This window comes from Amblyomma mixtum, chromosome 2 (assembly GCF_055824585.1).
Source record: "Amblyomma mixtum isolate Tamu chromosome 2, ASM5582458v1, whole genome shotgun sequence".
NCBI classification, from domain to species: domain Eukaryota; kingdom Metazoa; phylum Arthropoda; class Arachnida; order Ixodida; family Ixodidae; genus Amblyomma; species Amblyomma mixtum.
In genome coordinates this window covers 193,856,949-193,879,212 of record NC_143013.1, presented here as the reverse complement: position 1 = coordinate 193,879,212, position 22,264 = coordinate 193,856,949, and the positions used below count along the sequence as shown (strand labels likewise).

General features: G+C 47.0%; 1 protein-coding gene across 1 annotated transcript; it reads right to left on the bottom strand.

The window, feature by feature from the left end:
- Positions 1 to 7,309: 7,309 nt before the first annotated feature.
- LOC149361969 (dehydrodolichyl diphosphate synthase complex subunit DHDDS-like) lies at positions 7,310 to 21,428 on the bottom strand. Its single transcript, XM_089568198.1, has 6 exons — positions 21,255 to 21,428; positions 18,925 to 19,067; positions 16,509 to 16,625; positions 13,814 to 13,918; positions 10,994 to 11,200; positions 7,310 to 7,466 (listed from the first exon to the last, which is right to left on the bottom strand). Exons 1-6 carry the CDS (start codon positions 21,426 to 21,428, stop codon positions 7,310 to 7,312), a joined length of 903 nt encoding a protein of 300 aa, XP_089424324.1.
- Positions 21,429 to 22,264: the final 836 nt, after the last annotated feature.

Sequence of the window (22,264 nt, the reverse complement as noted above, 5' to 3'; positions counted from 1 at the left end):
ACTTGAAATTATGCAGATGCGCGGACAACGTTCTCGCACTCCGGCTTACTGAGCGATCCGCCAACTGAGGCCAACCCGGAGCCAACGCTGATGAAGCCGGCCAGGAGCACTTTCAGTGGCGAGACAAGCAACGCGAGTCCCACGAGCCTGAGCCGATCTCTGTTGCGAGTGCAGTTCGTGCTTATCCTCAAATTTAACGCGGCAGACGATGATCGTCACCCTCTTTGCGATGCCTGTCCGCCATCTGAAGTCGTTAACGGCGCGGCTGGGTTGACTTCATCGCCGCCCTGTCTGTCTGTCGAAAGCGTCTGTGTCCGTGACCCCCGCCAAGACCTCACTTCCGAGGTGTCCGCGTTCGCAAAGGGTCTTCTAGGGTAGCCAATTAGTGAGGATGTCACTTTCTGCTTGCATGCGGGTTACACGAGCTGCTTGATTACGCCATATTTGTCTCAAGTGGTCCTCGTAGAAAACTGAGGTCGTCCGTATTGTTCACGGTTAGCAGGCAGTCGGCGCCTGATCGTGACCCAGTGCTTCTTGCGCGTGATTCCTCTGATGATTGCCCTCGAGTTATTAGAATTCTTCGAGAGGACTGAGAGCGGCGTTGTTCCCGACGCTAGATGAGTTCGTCTAGACGGCGGTGAGCCCCTGCGGTGGCACTGTGTAAAACTGTGTCTTCATCTGTGAGATCCACATGTGAGGGAAACACTGGTCGTTTTGGTGCACCATTTGATGAACGTGCGTATGAACGCTACTGAGAAGAAGTATGGTGAGCAGCGGGGTATATTAAAGGTAGTTCGAGGAAGTCGTCATCACAGGTGGGCGCAGCAAAGCGCTTAATTGTAGGAATATCCATTTTTACAGACTGCCTGTGCAGCTTCTTCGGGCTCTTCTTTGATAAAGCGGGGGAGAGAATATCATGGTCCGGCGATTTACATAGGGCACAATGAACTGTTGATGAGCGGTCTACCTGAGTACGTATTCACAAACGAGTCGCAAAGGAATGTATCTATGCGTACTAGATAAGCACGTCATATGCGTGTTCGGGTTTAAGCTGAACCATCGGTATGTTGAAGCGCGTGGTGAATCAGGCGATGGGAATTTCATGCTTCAGAAAACTTTTTTGTCCCCGCCTTGAAAGCGGTACAACACTCACGGCCATTTCGTTTCGTGTGGTGTTGAACAGATGATGCAACTTTCTGATGTCAGGCGACATTTAATGATTACACAAGAGATTGGCATTGTGAAGTGCCCACGCATCTGCCTAGAACACCTGAAGGGCATTTTCCGGTGTGCGTAGGCCCTATTTGTCGCCCCTTGTTGGGTAGAAAAATTGCGGAGTACAGCTAGGACAGCTCACGTGCTCTGAATTTGAACGTGAAGCATTGTCTCCTCGTGAGCTCAGTTGCGGGGTTCATTAAAGATTTGTTTCTTTCTAATGACGCACGCATTCATTAATATACAGTCATAAGAAAACGCATATACTAGGTTCCCCTTTATTCGCCAAGAAGAAACGCGGTTTTATGGAAAACTAGAATTATGGAGCGGCACTGTGAATCAGCTCTTTTGACGAAATCTCATTCTGCCAAAGTATTGTTCGTCTAAAGGAAGTGCACGATCACACATACTTAAAACGGGAAAGGCACTCCCTCAATGTGGCGTGCTCACCCTTACCTCCCGTCTAGTGCTCTGCTGTTCTGCCTTTTTTGAGATGTCTTTTTTACCCTTTCCTAAAACTTTATAAATTGCTCGTTTAAATAGAACATCATTTCAGTTTAATAAATACCATGATAAAAAAAAACAAGAGGTTTAGTGCCCTGTCGGTTGCGTGATCCCCTTGCAGTATAAAGGTCCACGATTCATTTCCCCACGCCTTCGGAAGAAGTACATCTTTGTATTTGGTGTAGCCGTCATATATTATGCTGTACTGCTGAGGCCATGCTGGAGCATGGTGTCGTCACTGAGAAATTTTGTGGCGTGGTCTTCGATGAACGCCGGATTTTTGTGGTAATCGGGCATAAGATGCTTCCGCATTAATAATTTTTCAGACACGAGTAAATCGCGGCCTTTACGCAAGTGCACACAAGATAATGTTCGATCCTTTAGGAGTGCCTTAACAGTGCCTTTTAGGAGTGGCCTAGGTCCACTCCTAAAGGCATTCCCTCGGTGTAGACAGCTTTCGGAGAGCTCTGTGGAAACGCTCAATCGTGTGCTCTCGCATACTCGCATATAACGTCAAAATTGCGTGTACCGTGTTCACAACACGCATGGACAGTACATCAAACAAGGGAAGGGGAATGAGGGGCTCGTTATAAATATGACAGTAGACAACAGCCACAGAAACCAAGGGGCACAGGGGATTTATTTATTTTGTAACGGCCTTTATTGACAGTTGTGAAGGCCGGTTAGAGCGAGCAAGGACAGGTCCGGACCCGGAACAGTTCACGCTCTCGTCTCGCGCCGCGCGTCGGCTCTGCTGCTTCAGCTGCCGATCGTCGTCTTCTCGTCTCGCGCCTCGCCTCGGTTCTGCTGCTCTGACTGCTGATGATCTTCCTCTTTACATTTGGCCCCGGGGGAAAAAGAGCCATCCTGGCGATTTAGGGGGTCAACACGACGCAGGGGTCGTAGTGCGGCTTCAATCGCGAAACGTGGACGGTCTCGCGCCCACGTCGTCGGAGATCGGGTGATGGCGTCACGGGCTCAACTACGTAAGTGACGGGAGAAGTGCGCTCAAGGACGCGGTAGGGTCCCTGGTAGTTCGGCAGCAACTTGCTAGAGAGACCTGGTGCAGCAGACGGCACACGGAGCCAAACAAGGGATTGCGGCTGAAAAGTGTCGGTGCCATGGGAGTGGTCCAAGCGGTATTTCTGGCGCCCTTGGTCGTCGGACGTGAATGACCGGGCGAGCTGGCGGCACTCTTCAGCGTGTCTGGAGGCTTCAGATACGGTTGTGGTTTCTGACAAATCAGGATGATAAGGAAGAATAGTGTCGAGCGGCGAGGATGGTTCACGGCCGTACAGAAGGAAGAATGGTGAGAAACCAGTAGTGCTCTGCGTAGCGGTGTTGTAGGCATACGTGACGAAGGGGAGGACGACGTCCCAGTTAGTATGGTCGGCCGCCACGTACATTGACAACATGTCACCTAATGTTCGATTGAAACGTTCAGTCAAGCCGTTCGTCTGGGGATGATAGGCAGTAGTGGTGCGGCGAGTAATGTTGCATTGCTGCAGGAGAGATGAAACGACGTCTGACAGAAACACCCGCCCACGGTCGCTCAACAGTTCACGCGGTGCTCCGTGCCGAAGTATGAAATGGTGCAAGAGGAAGGTGGCAACATCCCGCGCTGTAGCAGCTGGGAGGGCGGCTGTTTCAGCGTACCGTGTCAGGTGGTCTACAGCGACGATAACCCAGCGGTTTCCTGCAGCAGTGTACGGAAGGGGTCCATACAGGTCAATGCCAACTCGGTCAAATGGCCTGGATGGGCAAGGCAAAGGCTGCAGAGGGCCGGTCGAATGATGATGACCGAGCTTGCGGCGCTGGCAATCGGGGCAGGAACGGACGAATTTTCGAACGTAGTTGTACATGACGCGCCAGTAATAGCGGAGGCGAAGCCGGTTGTAGGTCTTGAAAGCACCGCCGTGACCAGCTTGCGGGTCGCTATGAAAGGCTGCGCATATTTCTGAGCGTAAATGTCCAGGGACCACTAGGAGCCATTTGCGGCCATCAGGGAGATAATTTCGGCGGTACAAAATCCCATCATGAATAGTGAAGTGGGCAGCCTGACGGCTTCGGCGTAGGTAAGTGGCGCAGCGACGGGAGGCGAAGAGGAAACCGATGGCAGGGCTTCGGACACGTGCTCCCGAATGACGTGCTGAAGTGTCGGAGTTAGGTTAGAAGGACTCGGAACAGCAGGAAGAAGCGACAGCTGCCGCGCAACCTCCTCACGGACAAACTGCTTGATCTGGAGCAGTAGCGAGCTGTCTTCTGTCGTCATGCTGAGGCTAGTAACTGTGTCTGTCTGTGGAGACGGCTGCCGAGTGAAAACGCGCTGTCGGCGAAGCTCATCGTAGCTTTGGCAGTGGTCGAATATATCGGTAACAGAGGTGACGTTCTTGCCCACAAGCATATTGAAAGCGTCGTCTTCGATTCCTTTAAGGACGTGTTGAACTTTATCGGCCTCTGCCAAGGACGCATTGACACGCTTGCAGAGATTGACGACGTCTTCGATGTAACTAGTGTATGGTTCACCGCTCTGCTGTGCACGAACGCGAAGACGCTGCTCGGCGCGAAGTTTGCGTACCGCCGGACGGCCGAAGATGTCAGAGAAGCTGGTTTTGAATTCGGTCCAAGTGGTGAAGTCCGATTCGTGGTTTTGGAACCCAAGGTGGGCAACGCCGGTCAGGTAGAAGATTACGTTGGTAAGCTTCATACTGTCGTCCCATCGGTTATGAGCGCTCACCCTGTCGTAAGATGACAGCCAGTCCTCCACGTCGTTGTCGTCCGTGCCGCTGAAGACGGCCGGGTCGCGCTGGCGGAGCGCACCATGGCAAGCAACGGGTGCCGGCGAAGAGCCGGCTGGCTGGTGGGCGTTGGCAGGCATGGGGGTAGCGATGGTCCGGTTGCGTAGCTCCAGGACGGAATCCCGCACCTCCACCAAGATGTAATGGCCTTTATTGACAGTTGTGAAGGCCGGTTAGAGCGAGCAAGGACAGGTCCGGACCCGGAACAGTTCACGCTCTCGTCTCGCGCCGCGCGTCGGCTCTGCTGCTTCAGCTGCCGATCGTCGTCTTCTCGTCTCGCGCCTCGCCTCGGTTCTGCTGCTCTGACTGCTGATGATCTTCCTCTTTACAATTTATTTAATTTGTGGTGTTGATCAATTTAGAATCTTACTGAATATGTTGTCGCTTAATGCTAATTGATTAGAAAAGCAGAAGAAAAAACAACCACATGCCGCCGGTGGGATCCGAACCCACGACCTCCGAATTACGCGTCCGGTGCTCTACCTCTGAGCTACGGCGACGGCTGTACTCAGGACGTTCCACGTCCGCCGCTTATGATCGTGGGTGGCGCTGATGAACACTCTCAAGGTTAGGTTACTTGTAAACATAAATACCCCCGAAAGCAGAAGATTTGACAGCCGTCGCCGTAGCTCAGAGGTAGAGCACCGGACGCGTAATTCGGAGGTCGTGTGTTCGGATCCCACCGGCGGCATGTGGTTGTTTCTTCTTCTGCTTTTCTAATCAATTAGCATTAAGCGACAACATATTCATTAAGATTCTAAATTGATCAACACCACAAATTAAATAAATAAATAAATAAATTCCCTGTGCCCCTTGGTTTCTGTGGCTGTTGGCTTCTGTCATGGACAGTACAGGTGAGACATGTAACTTCGATACTATCTTTGATATGCTTTTGTATCGGTAAAACGTATGGCGTGCCAAAAATAAAAGTATTTAAGTATTCGCATCAAAAATAGATTTTTAGTCCGTCGTGTACTTTAACAATACTCGATACAGAAAAACTGACGCAGGTTCGTCGCAGTTGTGCCGAACCTTAACGCAGAGCAGAGGCTGCTTTTCTGCAATTCTTTGCACATTTCTTTCTGCAATTTTTCTTTGCGCTATTTTTATGTTCATATTCATATTTATTTCGTTTTACTTTATATATATATATATATATGTTATTTTTGTTTTGTTCATTCATTTTATTTTCATTGTTTCATTTCTATAGTATTCATTTTCGCTTTTGCTTTTTATTTTATTTATTAATTCATTTTGTTATTGCTTTCATTTTTATTTTATTATTTTTATTTGGCGCTCCACTGCCTTCAAAGGTCGTTTTTCAAACCAATATGACCTTGAATATTGGGAGGAGTAGCGCTTTCGCTCCAAAAAAGTATATTTGACGCAGATTCTGAGGCCGCTCTCAGTCAGCTAGCGGCGCTTGCTCAGTCTGTAGCGCACTGAAAAAAGGGGCATGGAGTACAACTCGACAGAGACGATGCCAGTGCCATTGGCGCCGTCAGTCGTCCGAAATGGACGACTTTGGCCATTACGTTCAGGTGCTTACAGAACATCCCTTCTTTACTTTGTCAGCCCGTTGAAGGGCCCGCACTCTTACTCGGGTCAAGTGGGGTTATCAACAGTGGCAGTGCCAAATCGTAGTATTTTCCTTCAGAGAAGCAAGCGCTACAATACGCCATAGCTCTTAAAGGGACACTGAGGAGAAATTGAAGTTGGCTTGTATCGACAGAATACCAGCTCCTGATTACAAAAACGCCACTCATACTGACAACAAAGCTCTTGTAACGTAGAAAAGAGCAAGAACCAAAATACAGGTATCGCCGCCACAGGCCAAACTCGCAAGTACAAGCGTCATGACGTCATATAACAAAACAGTGTTCCTAGAACCAATGGTTCTAGCAACGCTAGGACACGAGAAGCACAAATCACTGAGGCGCAGCCAATGCATGCGCAACTCTCCTTGACGTCGCCAGATGGCGCCACGTGCCGGGCAGCTACGCGCTCGCCTGAAGCATCGGGACCAATCAGCGCCTGCTCGCCGGCGTTAGGCGGGCTCCCGGTATTCCGCTAGCGGTATCAAGGTACAAGGTATGCTAAAGGCGTCTATTTGCGAGAACTTCGTCGACGACTTCGAGAACGAGATCCATCGTAACGCTCGCAAAACGCCGGTGCAAACGTAAGCGAAGCGACTGTAGCGACGGCCGCAATAGCCGATAGATGCCTTCAACGTGCGGCCGGCGGTAGCTTTCTTTTCGGCTGCTGCTAGGCCGCACTGCTGGCCGCCAGAAATCACGGAGTCTTCATCACGTCATGTGACGTCATGTTTCACGTCACTTAGTCCTCTGTCGTCATAGCCGAATCCCAAGTTTGAATCACAGCGGCGGGAAAAACCTTTTCAACTTCGAATCGAAATTTCTTAGAAATAAATGCATTTTTCGCTGCCGGCCAAGTGGCAACAAAGCCATGACATGCCGAACTATCGGATTTTGCTATAAAAAATATATTAATAGTGCTCTCCTCAGTGTCCCTTTAAGAGGTGTTCGTGAAAACTTTACCACCTGAAAACTTAACTACGCCGCCATGATCCTCCAGCCATTTTTGCGACCTGCTTCACTGTTAATCGTTGACAAAACGCGTTTTCTTGAAAACCTGAGGGGACACGTAAGCTCTGCCTGAAGGGTATGACGCAATAGGGCTAATGGGTCCCTTCAGTGGCCTGTACTTCTCTTTGCGTATCACTTCGCTGATGCGGTCATTCTGTACATAGATTGCGTGGAGGCCTCCTACCCCTACTGGTGCGGTGGTGCTGAACCAAAGCGATACACCACTGCCTCCGCCGCCGGTGCTGTTTCAAGGAAAGCCGCCGGTGGCGCCTGTGAGTCCAAAGTTGCTCTTCCCGAAATCCCGTTCAGGCCCTTGCGCAGCGCCACGGTGGGCAGGTCGCAACTGAATTGAACATGGCAACTTTGGGCAGTTTGATCACAACCCGGTGGGCAGGTTGTGGTGACGTCAGAAAATCACGCGACCTGGTGAGGTGGAGAGGTTGTGTGACGTCAGAGGGTGACGTGATCTCTCTCGAACAATAGGAAACTTCAAATTTCGCGGAAGCTCTCTGATTGATCAACTGGGGTCACGCGACCCTGATGGCTTCATAACAGAAGTCATCACAGAATCAGTGAACTGCATGACCACAGCCAAGTGATATCGCGTCAAAACCTTCACAGCCTTTTTATTTTCTGAGTTTTCCTTCTATCTTTTACAGCCGAATGCTCAACGTCAAATGTCTGCTAAAAACAGTGCTGGGGAATAAACCATTTGGCTTTCCCAAGTGTACTCAGCTTGCACCTTTTTGCACAGGGCAAAGAGAGAGGCAACATGTTAAACGCTGCAGTAAGAAAAGAAAAGCAACAGAAGTTTGAAAGTTCTTCGTATGACGGGTTTGAAGACTGCTAGCTTAAAAAAAAAGAATTTACTAAACGCTTATAGAAGTGATCGTTTGAACGTTACCATTGTTTCGGTCCAATAAACCAGCTGCACCTAGAGTGGGGCTTACAAAGAAATCTTTGCGACTGGATTAGACTCAACCCTTTCAAGACTAATGCGTTGTACAGATTACAGTAAGGATTCTTGAAATAACGAAAAAATTTATCAACTTAGCTAATCAGATTACTAGTTCTGTTAATACTGACGATTTGCCGATTTATCGAAGTATCGAGTAAACAGTATCGAATATCGTTACCGGAAATCTCTTTCGGTTCTGTATATCGTATTGGGAGCGAACATACTTTTCTGAAGTATCTTGCCAAGCCCTGGCTGACAATTAGCGTGAATACGGGTGCTCGTGGCCTCTCGTACTATCAGCGCATTACAAATCTGACACGTACTACTATCCACGGCCACGCGTTCCCGTGTTCCCAATAACGAGGATTAAGGCAGTACTCTGTTATTTTACATTGATGCTAGAGATAATCGGGTTGTAAACCACGTTTTCTGATGAGCGGAGCCATCAAATTGGTGGAAAAAAAAGGCGTCATTTGCAGAACCTTTCTTATTAGAATCACTTTATATTACGGCAATAGCTGCATCAGGGAGTGTTCTGCTGATTACGGTGGTGACGGCTTTTTTCATAGTAAGTTTGATGTAACAGAAAAGTTAGTGACGTCACTACTGATCAATGAACGTAATCCTAGTCTGTGGTGTTTAAAAGAGGACATTGCGCTGTATATGCTGAGCAGAGTCACGTGGCCCGCAGGACCTTGGGGCGTGGACGGGCTGTGCGGTTCTTTGAGAGGGTGTTGTTCATTCAGTGTTTTCGGTTCTTTCTCCAACTGGAGGAATATAGTTCGATTTATTGTTTCTTTATGCGCCAATCTAAAATCTTCCCTATTGCTGTTTATTAATAATCACAGTTTAAAGGTGGCACAGTTTCCACAGGCCACGGTCCTGGTTTGAGATACAAACTTCAATCGTGACACGAAAACAATAGACTTTTTGATTCCGAGGACAGCGCCGCTATATGCGACATTCTCGATGCTTCAATCTGCATCAAGATCTTTCGGTGCCGAAGGAGTCGAGGAACATTCTGCGTATGCGCCTCAGGCTTCAGACGCCGGTAGTGGCTGTTCTTCACGGCCTGGGGTTGAGTGAGAAATGAAGGGAAATAAAAGAGTAGATATCAGTCCCAAACCGCAGCCCTTACTCAACAGTACTAGATCATAATAGATCTTCACGAAAGAAATGATCTGCTGACAAAGATGACCATGTCGAAGTCCATCGCGGGCCTGTAGCTTTAGATAAGTTACACTGGTTTATCAAAGTACAGAGAGTGCTAGTGTATTTATTAACCAAGGCTCTGTCTACATCACTACCAGACAACATATAATTCGGTGAGATGTTGCTGAAAACGACGACAAGCGAAAGCGAGTACCGTCGAACTGTTATTGATGGCCTCAAGATATTAAATTTGAATCCTAACACTCTAGTATACCTATGCATCCAATGAGTTTAACATCAGTGCATAAGTAGATTCCTTAGCAGTAATCAATAACCAACTTTCCTCTTATTTTGATTTATTTGCATATGATTATTACAAAAACGCGCATCATTCAAAAGTTCTGGTGCGTTTATAATTCGTTGAAGGGCTGAGGTTGCAATTTTTGTTAAAAAAAAATGTACAAAGCAGAGATTTATGTACACTGTGTTAGTAATTAAAATTAGGACGAAGTTAACACAGCAATTCTATCACTCTCAAAATATGATGATGACTACAAGGTTAATGTCGGTGCAGCGAACTCTGTTATTTAGGCAAAGGCAGGGGAGTATAGGGCGAAGGAAAAATGAGTAGTTGAAGCAGTTGTTACCAGTGGAAACTAAAGCAAAAAATAGAATTACATTTAGCCGATGTCTCGGCCGGGTCGCTTAAGCGTAAGAGAAAGACGGTTCTGTTACGTCGAACTGAAAGTACTGCTTAATATCTTGATTAGAAAAACTTAAGTCCAGAATAATGATTTCTGTTCGCCGAGAACGAAAGATTGGCTGTTTCAAGAAGGTCTTACAGTACGGTGTTTCTTTAAGAAATAAGAAGTCAGACAAGTTTTCATAGAACTTGGCTAGCTATGTCACGAGCTCTACAAAAGCGCACTAGCGTCAAGACCTCGCTTGCTATAGGTGTCAGCATTCGCAAAGGGTCTTAAAGCCCAGGCAAGTAGTGCTCATATGACTTTCTGCTTGCACGCGGGAAACGTGCGCTGCTTGATTACGCCATATTTTGCTCAAGTTTTCCTCTTAGAAAACTAAAGTTGAAAATCACTAAGAGAGGTAATATTGAAACTTTTTTGTTTTACCTCCGACCTGCTTCCAAAGTTGAGAAGCTTGTGCACTTAGAAAAATTCTAACCCCCCTCTCTCTCTCTCTCTCTCTCTCACACACACACACACACACACACACACACACACACACACACACACACACACACACACACACACACACACACACACACACACACACACACACACACGCACGCACGCACGCACGCACGCACGCACGCACGCATGCACACACACACACACACCGCCTACCAGATCGCCAGATCGCCAGATCAGATCGCCTACCAGTGATGGCTCTAGCCGGATGTTTTAATTCAGCCGTAGCAATAATTTCTTCAATATTTTTTTAGAAATGAAGCGCACTGCTTTCTGTCCAACACGAAATACATAATGTGTTACTTTTTAGCGAATGAAACGGGAAGAGCGGTTTGCTAACAGGCAGACCCCTGCTACGGCATAGCTCCCCTGGATTTGCACTGCCTTATTAGCTAAGAGCACTATCACTGGGGCCCTAGGCAAGCAGGACTGAGACACATGAAAGCCGCGTTTCAAAAACTGTTATAACACCAGCCCGAACGCTCGGCGTCAAGCATTTGCGCCGCAAGAAATAATCAGCTTTACCGTAAGAATTTTACCTTAATAAAAGACCATTGTAGCTGGATGAGGAGGACTGCCCACATCCAGTCCCACAGCGTAATGTCTTCCCATGTTTTTGACTCCATGTGCAGGTAGGCGTAGCTGCACTGCGGCACGACAAAATCGCTGAAGCGCGGACCCGCGCATCGGAACAGCATGTTCACCTCAGGGCACTCGACCACACCGAGGCAGCCTTCGATCAACTCCGCTGTGATGTCACTGCAGGCGGTGATCACAGATATCGCCTCGGGGTCCAAGAAAAAGAAACAAATTGAAAACGGCCACCGACTGTGACTCCTATACGTATCGGGTTTCTTCCAGTGCGCACGAATAATATGTTTGGTCTGCAGGAGAAAATAAATTTAAGGTTTCGTCTCGTGCCGCTAGTGGAGTGAACACAGTGCGTAATTCAACATTTCTCCCGTGTGAGCAAATATTGTTAATCTATTATTACTTTCAGCATAGGGGCCGAGCATCAAAACTTAGTGGAGGTCTCAACAACTGTGTTGCCAGGATCAGCACCTGGTTTTCCAGAAGAACCTACCGCCGCTATTGAAGACTGTCGAAGGTATAAACCATACGCTATATGCGGATGACATAACAATATGGACGCATACAGGAAATGATGGGGAAATAGAACAAAATCTCCAACACGCGATCGATATTGTCCAGGAATACGCGGAATGGGCAGGACTAAAATGCTCGCCAAGCAAATCCTAACTTCTGGTGATCCGGGGGGCTAGCAAACGCGATACCAACGCAGGAGACATTCACGTACTGGTAAATGGGACTCCGGTAGCCAGAGTTGACAAAATCAGGGTCCTAGGGCTTATAATACAGGACAATAGAAAGAACACAGAGACAATAAACAGGCTGAAGTCCACAATTAACATGACAACCAGGCTCATAAGGCGAATAGCTTACAAAAGACGGGGAGTCAAAGAGAAAGATCTCTGCCGAATGGTTCAGGCTTTCGTGATAAGCAGAATAGTTTACGCCGTTCCCTACCTCAAGCTAGGGCTGGCGGAACAGAACAAAATAGATGGGATCATAAGGCAGGCATATAAAGCAGCATTGGGGCTGCCCCACTGCACTCCTACGGAAAGACTTCTTAAACTGGGGATCTACAACACCACCACGGAACTATGCGAGGCACATATATTTGCGCAACTAAGGAGGCTTGCGACCTCACCCCCGGGGAGAAAGATCCTGAGCAACCTAGGATTACATGATAAAATTCCGGAAAGAAACGCGCAGGCAAAATTACAGACCAAAGTTAGAAAATGACTCACTATTATACCACTTCCAAAAAACATGCACCCTGCTTTTCACGAAGGCAGGAGGAGAGCCAGAGCAAAGGCCCTTCAAGCCAAGCTCGAAGGCTCGGAACACACAACCTATGTAGACGCGGCGGAATACGAAGGAGGCGACTCCTTTGTGGTCGTGGCCGTGAACGACTCGGGTGAAACATTAACGGCCGGTTCGGTCAAAACAAAAAATTCAGGGACAGCGGAGGAGGCGGCTATCGCCATGGCAATGGCCAGCACCAAAGCAGTCACCATAATTAGAGACTCCAAGGTGGCTATCAACAATTTTGCGCGGGGTATGATCTCCCAGGAGGCAGAACGAATATTAAGACATAAAGACTGGGACCAAAGAGAGGTGGAACTAATATGGGTGCCGGCACACTCGGGGAACAGGGGAAACGAGTTGGCTCACAGTATAGCTCGAGGTTATGTCAGCCGAGCAGTGAGCCGGGTCGAGTCCCCAAATTTCACGAGAGATGCATTCATATCATTTCACGAATACACCAATCAGTTTAAACTGGAAAGGAGGATCTATCCGCCACCAGACAAAAAGCTCGACAAAAGCCAGGAGGTAACGTGGCGTCGGCTCCAGACGCGAGCCTTCTTTAGCCCGTCGAGACTAGCACACATGTATCCAACACAATACAACGCTACTTGCAAACAATGCGGCGAGATAGCCGGATATGACCACATTTTATGGAGCTGCAAAAAGGCGCCGCCACCGGCGGACCTACTACCAGTCCCTTCTCTAGAGCGGTGGGAGGCTATACTGGCCAGCTCAGACCCGTTGACACAAGTCCGGGCCACTGAGTGGGCTCACAAGGTCGCCAAGAGCCATGGGCTCGAAGCCACCTAGTATAATGCCCACTAGGGCTCAGTGCTGACAATAAACGTTTTCCAATCCAATCCAGCAAACATCTGTACCAAGAGTGAAAGTGGGAATGTTTGGTACATTACTGATGATGTAAAAAGTGATTGCATGGGACGGAACAAATAAAGGGTCGAAGCTCTGTTGTTATGCTCTCTCTTATGCTCCATTCAGTGTAGGCGCTGCCGTTGACCGTTGCTGTGAGGCTATGTTGACTCCGCGGAAAAGCTCACGTATAAACCGGAACACAATGAGGTTGTAGTCTTTGGCGAAGCCGATATTTTGAATTCAATTAAGAAAACTCGAAGAGTACATGCGTTACCAGCGCGAGTTATAAATACTTCGAATGGAAGCTGAACGTCCCATGTCATCACGGTGAACATATCGTTGCCTCGTTTCAGCGTCGAGGGCAGTAAAGAAGGGCTGGTCCAGCCAACACATTTCATAATGGCCTCACCAAAATCATAGCGCTCACACGGAAAGGAGCTCTGGAACAAAGTGCTAAACGGAGCTGGTCTCGTACTGATGAGGTTTAATTCACTGAGAGAACATACGCGAGTAATACCAAACATTTCGCAGCCCAAATATCGTTCTTCTACTTTATTCGAAGTTAACGCACCTACTGGCCCTAGAGTGCTACAGATGCAGAGAACTCACTCTTGAAAAATAATCCCGTTTTTCAAGGCTTTCGCGAGAACGAGTGCTACTTGCTCCATGTGCCTTTTCGTGCTGTCGATGGTGATTGTCAGGGGTTTTCGCCTCCTGCAGGAAAAGAAAACCAGCGAACTTGTTACTCAAACGCCCTACACAACTCTCCGAGTTACCCTGCACTTTGCATTTCTTTTAGTACCGTACCAAACCACTTGTGCACTGCACACACCTTAAGGCAATAAACCGGTGAGGCGCACCCGAGTTTCATTCTCCGAGTTCTTACTGGAATTGTTGTCAGTGTTCTGGTATGTTTTGTGTGTGTTTTTCTGAACAGGCTTATTTCTCTTGTGAACAGATTGTTCGTATTGTCTCAAGGAATCTGGAGTGTGATGCTTTCTTGGGTGCCATCTTTCTCCGTGAAACATGCCACATTGGATGGTGACAGAGAAGGCCCAGGGCTCCCGCCACTCGAAAAATCACCCGTACTTTTGAGGATGCTCATAACTCTGTGAATTTGAATCGACTGAGGTCGAGAAGACTGGGAGGGCCTCGTGCCGGCTGTGTTCCGCCCTGCAGGAGCAGAAGCTGCGTTGTTGTGAACTGAAGGGACAGTTCCCTGTCCGGAGACAGTCAACACCCCTTCAGCTACTGAAACTGCTGATGCAATGGCATACTTCGATGGCACGTCCCAGCGGTAAAGTATCAGCTTTTCACTTGAATATGCGGCCTGAACCAAGCAGTTAGGGGACACGGAAGAGGACAAAAGCGTGGCCTACATCGCCTGCGACAGTATTATGCGGGTCCTTTTGGCTTGTCTGTGGCGTGATGTTTTCCGTGGTTCGGTCTGTGCATGCCAGGGTAAGTGTCATATTAAGTGGAGCATCTGACGTAGGAAACGGCTCCCACTGGAAAGTTGTAGCATGCAGATCTCCGTGAAATCTGCCTTGCGTATGAAGGTACGCATTGTCGAACCGCGTGAAGGTTTCTCTGCTACCAAAAGCTGCTCGTTCATGTTTATTTGTTTATTAGAAATTCTACAGGCATGAAGTTGCCTAAGCAGGATAGGGGTACATCTGGCGACATCAATAAATTAACAAAGGAATTCATACTAAAACACAAAAACCACCACAGACAGATGGGTACACTCTTAAATTGGGAGAGGAAGAAAATACTTCCTGGAAAGCTTGGCGCTCACAAAGTACGGGCGAATAAAACGAAAGTGACTTTTTTTAGCAGAATTGTGTTGCACGAAAGAAAGGCAAGTTTTGCGCTACAAACTGCTTTTATTGCCACCGGCCAAGCGGTGCAGTTTTATTTGTGCAGTATTTAGGCGTATACAAAGAGGCTCCTGATGTAGTCTCTATAGTATATCGGCCAAGAAAAAAGAGGATAAATAGTGGGATAAAATAATCGACCAGAAACTCGCTGAGTGCATTCCACTTAGGCAATATCTTTGACATAATAAATACCCCAGTGCAGAAGCGTACTAATAAACTATAGTGCGGAGTGCCTCCAGTGTTATGTTTAGCTGCGAATCTTTGAGTGTTTTGCTTACAAAGCACATTTTATTAAGCTTAAAAGCCTGTTTAAAAAGCTTGTAGTTGATATTGGGTTCCATTACAGGGTTTTATATATTGAGTGTATACTTACATTCATTAAAAAAAATACACACCACGCGAAAGTTCTTTCTTCGAAATTATTTCTTTCTTACCAATTCTATAAAAGTTCTTTGCGCGTGAAATTTTATACTGCATAATTTTTTTTGCAGATTGTGCACGTAATTGATGTCCCTACAAAAGAAACTAGCGTTTGGTACTAGGGGAAGCAGAGCAAGAAGATATTAAGAAAGCTTACGCTTCGAGAAATTCATTTTGAGGGCAAAATACAGCTATATAGAAGTGATGTTGGGCGCTTAAAAGAGAAAAGAAGTGCTTTGAACGAAATGGATAAGAGCAGAACCACTTGTTCACCTGTAGCTTAGCTCTTTCGATGTGGTCTGTGCAAACGTTACCCAAACGGTGCAATAAGAGAATTGAAGAATTAGGAGGCACCCTAGTGGCAGAGCGAATAGGAAAGGCAACCTAGACGCCTGTCCAAGACACAAGGGGTGGTTAAAATTTTAATAAATTCCCTGCCTTCTATTGCGAAGTTTTCCGTTTCTACCTACCCAATTCGGGTTTCAGTGTGGACCTTCCAGGACCTTCATCACTGGTCATAAAACATCTGCGGCAATGGTTGCAGGACAACATTATAACGGTTCAGTCCTGTTTTTCTATGGTATTATGTAAGTTAATAACTAATGTTGCATTTTCCTATTGGTTGCTTATGAGGCACTTGACTCAGCAGCCAAATAGCGGCTTTTAATATGTCAACGAGTATTGTGAATTTCAGTTTGCCCTTAAAGCCACCTACATCCTGGACCATTTTAAAACATGGCCGTGTCTGCGGACAGCGTAAAAAGGGGCTCTCACACTCACGTTTGGCTCTCGGGTTCTCCTCATGCTATCTTTACTTAGAGGGTGACTGTTTCATAAGTGTGCTGACAAGGCCATTATCCGAAATGTACTGTTCCGTACTGTTGCAGTAAAAAAAAACCAGAAAATAGTGTAGCGACCTTCGTCCTGGCCACAGTCCTCACAGGCAAGGTTCGACGCTATTCGTGATACCACACACAGGCACACAAGAAAACGATAACACAAGCCTGATTCCGCCAGAAGTGACGATCTCTAACGTGGCCAGCCGTTGCGCAAACTCCGCCGGAAGCATTTCCAGTGCACCAACAGTTCGCAGTTCCAAACCAAGAGTTGTCACCTTGCCCCTGCAATACGACACAAAGGTAATGCCCAAAGCTTATGATTTGGGCTCGCCTTTATCACTCACCAATTAAGGAACGGCGCCACTAAAGACGAAAGAAGGACTAAATTATCAACGAAAAACATCGTTTTTCTTTCACGAACATTAACAATTGTGAACTGCTCATCATGATCCCATCGCTTCCACTCGACATGAGTGTGCTGAAATAAAAGCCCTTTCGCCCGTAATTCTGAGTTCTTCCCATGCGCCAGCTGCCGTCACTCTGTCTGTCACTGCAGAAGCTTTCCAGAATTCTGTGATCCCGTCAGTAGCGCTTAAATTACATAGTTATACAATACAAGTAGCTTATGGTTAATTAGAGAGATATGCGACAGGCCTTCGTCAAGATGACATTATCGCTATCTCGTAGTCAGCCGCCCATTCATATCACGCATTATAGCAGTTGGTCGCACCTGATTTTTGTTTTATTTATTTATTTTCACAATACTGCGGACCCTCATTTGGGTCCAGGCAGGGAGGGCAGAAAAACACATTCACACAACAGTGTAGCACATATAAACTGTTGTATTGTAGCACATATACAATCTAAAATACCGCACAAAGTGCGTTGTCAAAATCAACAGCCGATATCACTTGTAGAGGCAGGGCGTTCCATTCGTCAATAGTTTTCGGGAAAAAAGAAAATTTAAAAGCGTTAGTATGCGCGTATTAGTATTGTTTCATCTTATTTCAAGCAGAATTCAATGAACTGATTCCTTGGGCTTTACAACAAGGCTAAAGTTACATTTACAATTTTTTTTTGAACCGCTGGCTGCACGCTACTCAGTCTCACTTAAAGAAATTTTACTGGCCTCATAGGCTTCCGACTCATGACTGAGTACTGGATGAATGATTGCAGAATGAATGAAAGGCAGAACAATTTGCCGAAAACAGGCTCTGGTTCCAGGTTCCGCTAGAAAGAATCTGTATTCAGCTACCAAGTTTCTGAAAAAGCCTTTGTTTTATCCTTCCCATTGTAGTCGTATGAACGCACCAAGGCGGATGTTAATGAGTAACTACGCCGCTGTAAGGTCGTAACATTTAGGAAAAAATTGATTAATTCTTGGTATGAGCCACTGTAATTTGTATAAATCAATATGTATAAGGGTCCCTTTACTCAGAAAATCCGGTACTGGTGTTGTCGGAGTTGCGAGGGATAAACAGGGTGCGAAATGTGGCTTTGCAGCCACCCCCGGAGAAGCAACTTAGATAGACAAGCTAGGTCACGTGACCTTGTGGGGTCTTCAGATCGTACCCAACGTATTGTGAGCGAACTAACCACCCTAGTAGGTGGAAGTTATATTAATGGTTTATCGCGAGAGGTTGCTCGGGAAGAGCAATTTGGGACGCACAGGACCCAAAAGTGGCAGCACCTGCCATGGCAGGGCAGTGATGCATCCCTTAACCGCTGCACTATTGCGCAAGGAGTGATATGAGGACTCTCAGGAGCGTATGAATTGAAAGTTGAGAATGACTGATTGCGCATATATGGACATTAAGTCGTTAACGCTATCGAGTCATATCCTCAAGGAGGAGCTTACGTGAATGAAAATGTACTAAGGGCGACTAATCTACACGTGTGAGCCGAGTCTGGACATTTTTATACGCGTGTTAAAGGAAAACCAAAAGCACCTTCATGAATTATCTAATTTGGAAGAAAACACGCATCCGTATAAAACACGTCTCACGAAAGAAGGAAAGGCTGTCACTGCCTTCGCAAATTATTGTGAGTAGAAGCTACCAAACTCATTTGTCAACTCTATTAAATTGCTTCCATAGACCAAGTATTCATTTGCCAAAAACGTCTGTGCGAGTACTTCGCGAGGATTTTACCAAAAATTGTTTTCAAGACCGAATGAAAATAATTACGTTACGTGGAATGCTCCTTCCTGTCTGCTGACGCTTAGCTCTTTGAATATCTCGCATAAATGTGAACTATCGTGAATATTTAGTGCCGCTGCTGCCAGCCTTCTAAATACTGTTCGGACTTGAATCGCATCGTTTTCTTTTCGAATGGCTTGCACCCACAGTCTCTGCCATCGCTCATTGAAATGAAATAATTACTATTTTTAGCCGCTAAAAGGCGCCACAACAGCCATGGACTGCCAGAATGCGAAGTGTCGAGCAGTTGTTCTTTTCTTTGTCGGTGTCTGAAAATGTTTCCTTCTGTTCTCGGTCATCGCTGGCCACGCGGTTGTGTTGGGATGACGTGCGGGGAGCGCGCACGGGGTCGCTCCGCGCGTCATTCAATGCGTGTGCCTCACAGGTTCTGCAGGCTCTCCATCCAGGTGTCGACGACCCCGGACAGGAGGGCGGCCTTCTCGAGCGTGCTGCGCTGCAGGTGTTGTGCTGCCAAGAAGAACCCCGTCACTCGCTGGACGCCGGTACTCAGGCACCAGCGACACATCTAGTAATACGCGGGGGGGATAAGAGCAAAGTAAATAATAGTAGGAAGGATAGGCGCGTTGGACGCAAAGAGTTAGTCTTGTGCGATATTAATATGTGCTAAATTATGGATACACGTCATGATATTGCTTTTACTCTGCCTTCGAGGCTTGCCACAATATTGCACGATGGACTCGACCGAGCCAATTTATGTCGCCTCGTGTTGCTGCCTCAGATCGCACCCCGTAGACAGGCTGCCTAATGACAAACCGTAGTCACCATGCCGAAGAAACTGCTCAAAGCGGCAGTGGTGTGGCTGTTGAGTATTGGGGAAATCTTCATAACCCCATAGCCTAACGCACAGGTGCGATTTCCTTAGGAAACTAAGCAGTGCTTGGGTTTCCTTCGGAAACAACGATCGCTGCGGCCACCGTCAGAAAATGATGTTTTTAAGCGGGCGGGGATCAAAACAGTCCAGAGCATGGTACAGGCCTTTTCTGTGCACTCAGACCCCGACCATCATCATCGTCACCAGCGTGACTCGACTCTGGACATTCAACAGGCGGCCGTGCGGCTGGCAGCAGTGACGTGACGGAACACGAAGCCATTCCTAAGGCCAGGCGGTCGAAACTCCAAACACCGCCAAACTGGAATAGGCTTAAATGCCTCCGCCGTTGCGTCTCAAACTTGGCTAAGACTTTTCTTTAATGTCCGCCCGTTACAAACGCATAGGCCCCATATCGAATCCAATACAATCCAAAGCCTACTGCGGGACATAGGCCTGTCCCATATTACTCTAATCAACTCTGTTCTCTGCCAGCTTCGGCCACTTTTCTCCCGCGAACTACCTGATCTCATCCGACTATCTGAAATCTTTGTTCTTTTCACTTAAATCTTATGTCTCTTCACTCTTGTCACCTTTACATCTCCATTCCTTCCCAGCGCAGGGCAGTAAGCCGCGGCCTCCTCCCGGCTAACCTTTCCTTCATCTCTCGTTCTTTCTCCATCTACATTACCAGATGCCGAAACCACGTTTTGTACAAAATGCCGAGACGTAACCTCAATCCGTCAGTGGCCTGCACTGCCTGGACATAATTGCTCTGCAGAGTGTGTTCTTTTTTCCAGGCTCGAACATTCTATTTTTCGTTTTTTAATTTGCTTGCTCCGTAAACCGTCTATGCTTTGCCTTCCTTCCGGTACGCATGTTTCCAGGTTTAATTTATGTTACTCAGATGGCACTATTGAATATGTTCTTAAATAGGCCAAAGAGGACTCCTGCCTGCTGCTATTCTTCATTTTTTAGCTGCCTTACTTATTCAGGGCGCATAGTGAAGCTAGCCGAAGGAAGGTGCGGTGCTCCACAAGAATATTGTTCTAAAGAACCATAATTACACTTAGGAACTGACCATACGCGGCGAGTTAGAATGCTTTTTGCAGCGGGCAGTAGGGATTGTTTCGTGTTCAGTGTCTACGAACCTAGTACTTTTTACGTGCAAAATATACACGATACCTGAAGGTGTGTGCAAATACGCTTTTTCAGAATTTATTTAATGGCCCCTCTTCCTGAAAGTAGTGATGGAATTCAAAAGCGAGCAGAAAACATCAACAAGAAATGCCACGCCAAAATTATGAACAATCAAAGAAGCTCGAGAACGGCGAATGTCGTCGTTCGTAGGAGACTGACGGAAGTTTCGGCGATGCATGTCGGCTTCTAGTCCATGCGTGTTAAGGCCCTCGTCGGTGCCTTTGCTCTGATGGGAAATGCACCCCTTGTTTGTTTCAAAGCATTAACAGTCTTTGTACGTTGTCGGTTTGTTTCACTGGTTCAGCATTAACTGAAATAAAAAAAACAACCGCTATTCGCATGCAGTACAGCCCTGGATCAAATTAATTCACAAACACTTGAAGAGCAAGACTTCGCGACTAGCGCTGCTGAAGAGGCGGCAGAGGTGATCAAACGCTGATCCTCTTCTAGAGCCCAGAATTTTGCTTCTTCATTTTATCCTGCGGCATACAGCACGTCGGGATAGAGGCACAGAGTGTTAAAGTTCCCGTACAGATATTTTGTCGCTTGCGGGCAAGATGGTTCGAAACGACCTTGATGTAGCAAGAACGGCACTCCTTATTGTTCTCGAGCAGGCTACAGGTTTATCAATACATTTATCTCAAATTCAGGAATTCCACAGTAGCGCTGTTAAGTACTGCTTACCCGCTCATACAGTCGAGTCCCCAAGTCATAAGTGCGGCGCAGGTCGGTGCCCGTACGTTTGGCGAAACGCCTGCTGCCGTCAGGCATGACGGCGACGTGCCGTGGAATGGAACCCAGCTGGAGGCACCAGAGCACAGCCTGCTGGTACCAAGGCAGCTTGCCCTCGCACAGCATTCCGTCGGAGGGCGATGCAAGACGGAGTAGTGAAATTCCCCCGAGGAAACGTCTCACTCCATTGAGCGCGTAACGCTTCCGATTTACAGCTGGCGACGGTGCCGCATCCAACACGCAAGTAATTCCATTACTCCAGGAGTCAGCACCTTGCCTTGTCTATGCCCTTGGATATGTTTGGGGGACTAAAACGAGCTCACTTCTGAAGCTTTAGAATTCTTGTTATGGACGTGTGGCGTATTTACTTTTTTTGGAGGCGCTGGATGGCCTTAAATAAGGTACTGTGCTGGAAACTCCAGAGGCCGTGTACTGTAAGTGCACATTAAAGAACCCCAGGTGGCCGAAATTTTCCGAGCCTTTCACTACGGCGTCCCTCTTAGCCTCAGGCGCTTTGTCACGTTAAACCCTAATAAATCAATCAAATGAAATCAAAAGAAAAAAATACTATTGCATCCGAGAACTGTTGTGAGAGGAAGCTGACAGCTTTGTAAACTTGAAATCTATTGATTAAAGGGATCATTTCCATGTAGATTTTTAGCTCCTAGCTATCTGCTTTATGCATAGAAAAATGTGACGTTTGAGAGCAAAGCTTCGCCCACTAAAGTAATACAGGTGGCGTTCCAAGATGGTGTCCTTGAACCTAGCTGTTTAAAATTACAGCGAGTTATCTTGCACTTCTTGATAATTCGGTGAAATATATGACATGCAGTTACGAAATCAGTTTACGATATAATATTTTCTTTTTATGTCTGTACTAACTAATGCCGCTCAAGGAAAAAAATTTTTTTCAAGAATCAAAAACCACACAGTCAACAATGATAAAACGCTGCTCTTTCGTA

Excerpts from the sequence above, each read along its gene's own strand:
- LOC149361969 (XM_089568198.1), bottom strand. The coding sequence starts at position 21,428 with ATGCTGTGCGAGGGCAAGCTGCCTTGGTACCAGCAGGCTGTGCTCTGG. Across the intron at positions 16,626-18,924 it reads ATGGAGAGCCTGCAGAACCT|GGGCAAGGTGACAACTCTTG; the intron begins GTGAGGCACACG and ends GTCGTATTGCAG. Across the intron at positions 7,467-10,993 it reads CTCCTCATCCAGCTACAATG|TTGCGACCTGCCCACCGTGG; the intron begins GTCTTTTATTAA and ends TGTTCAATTCAG.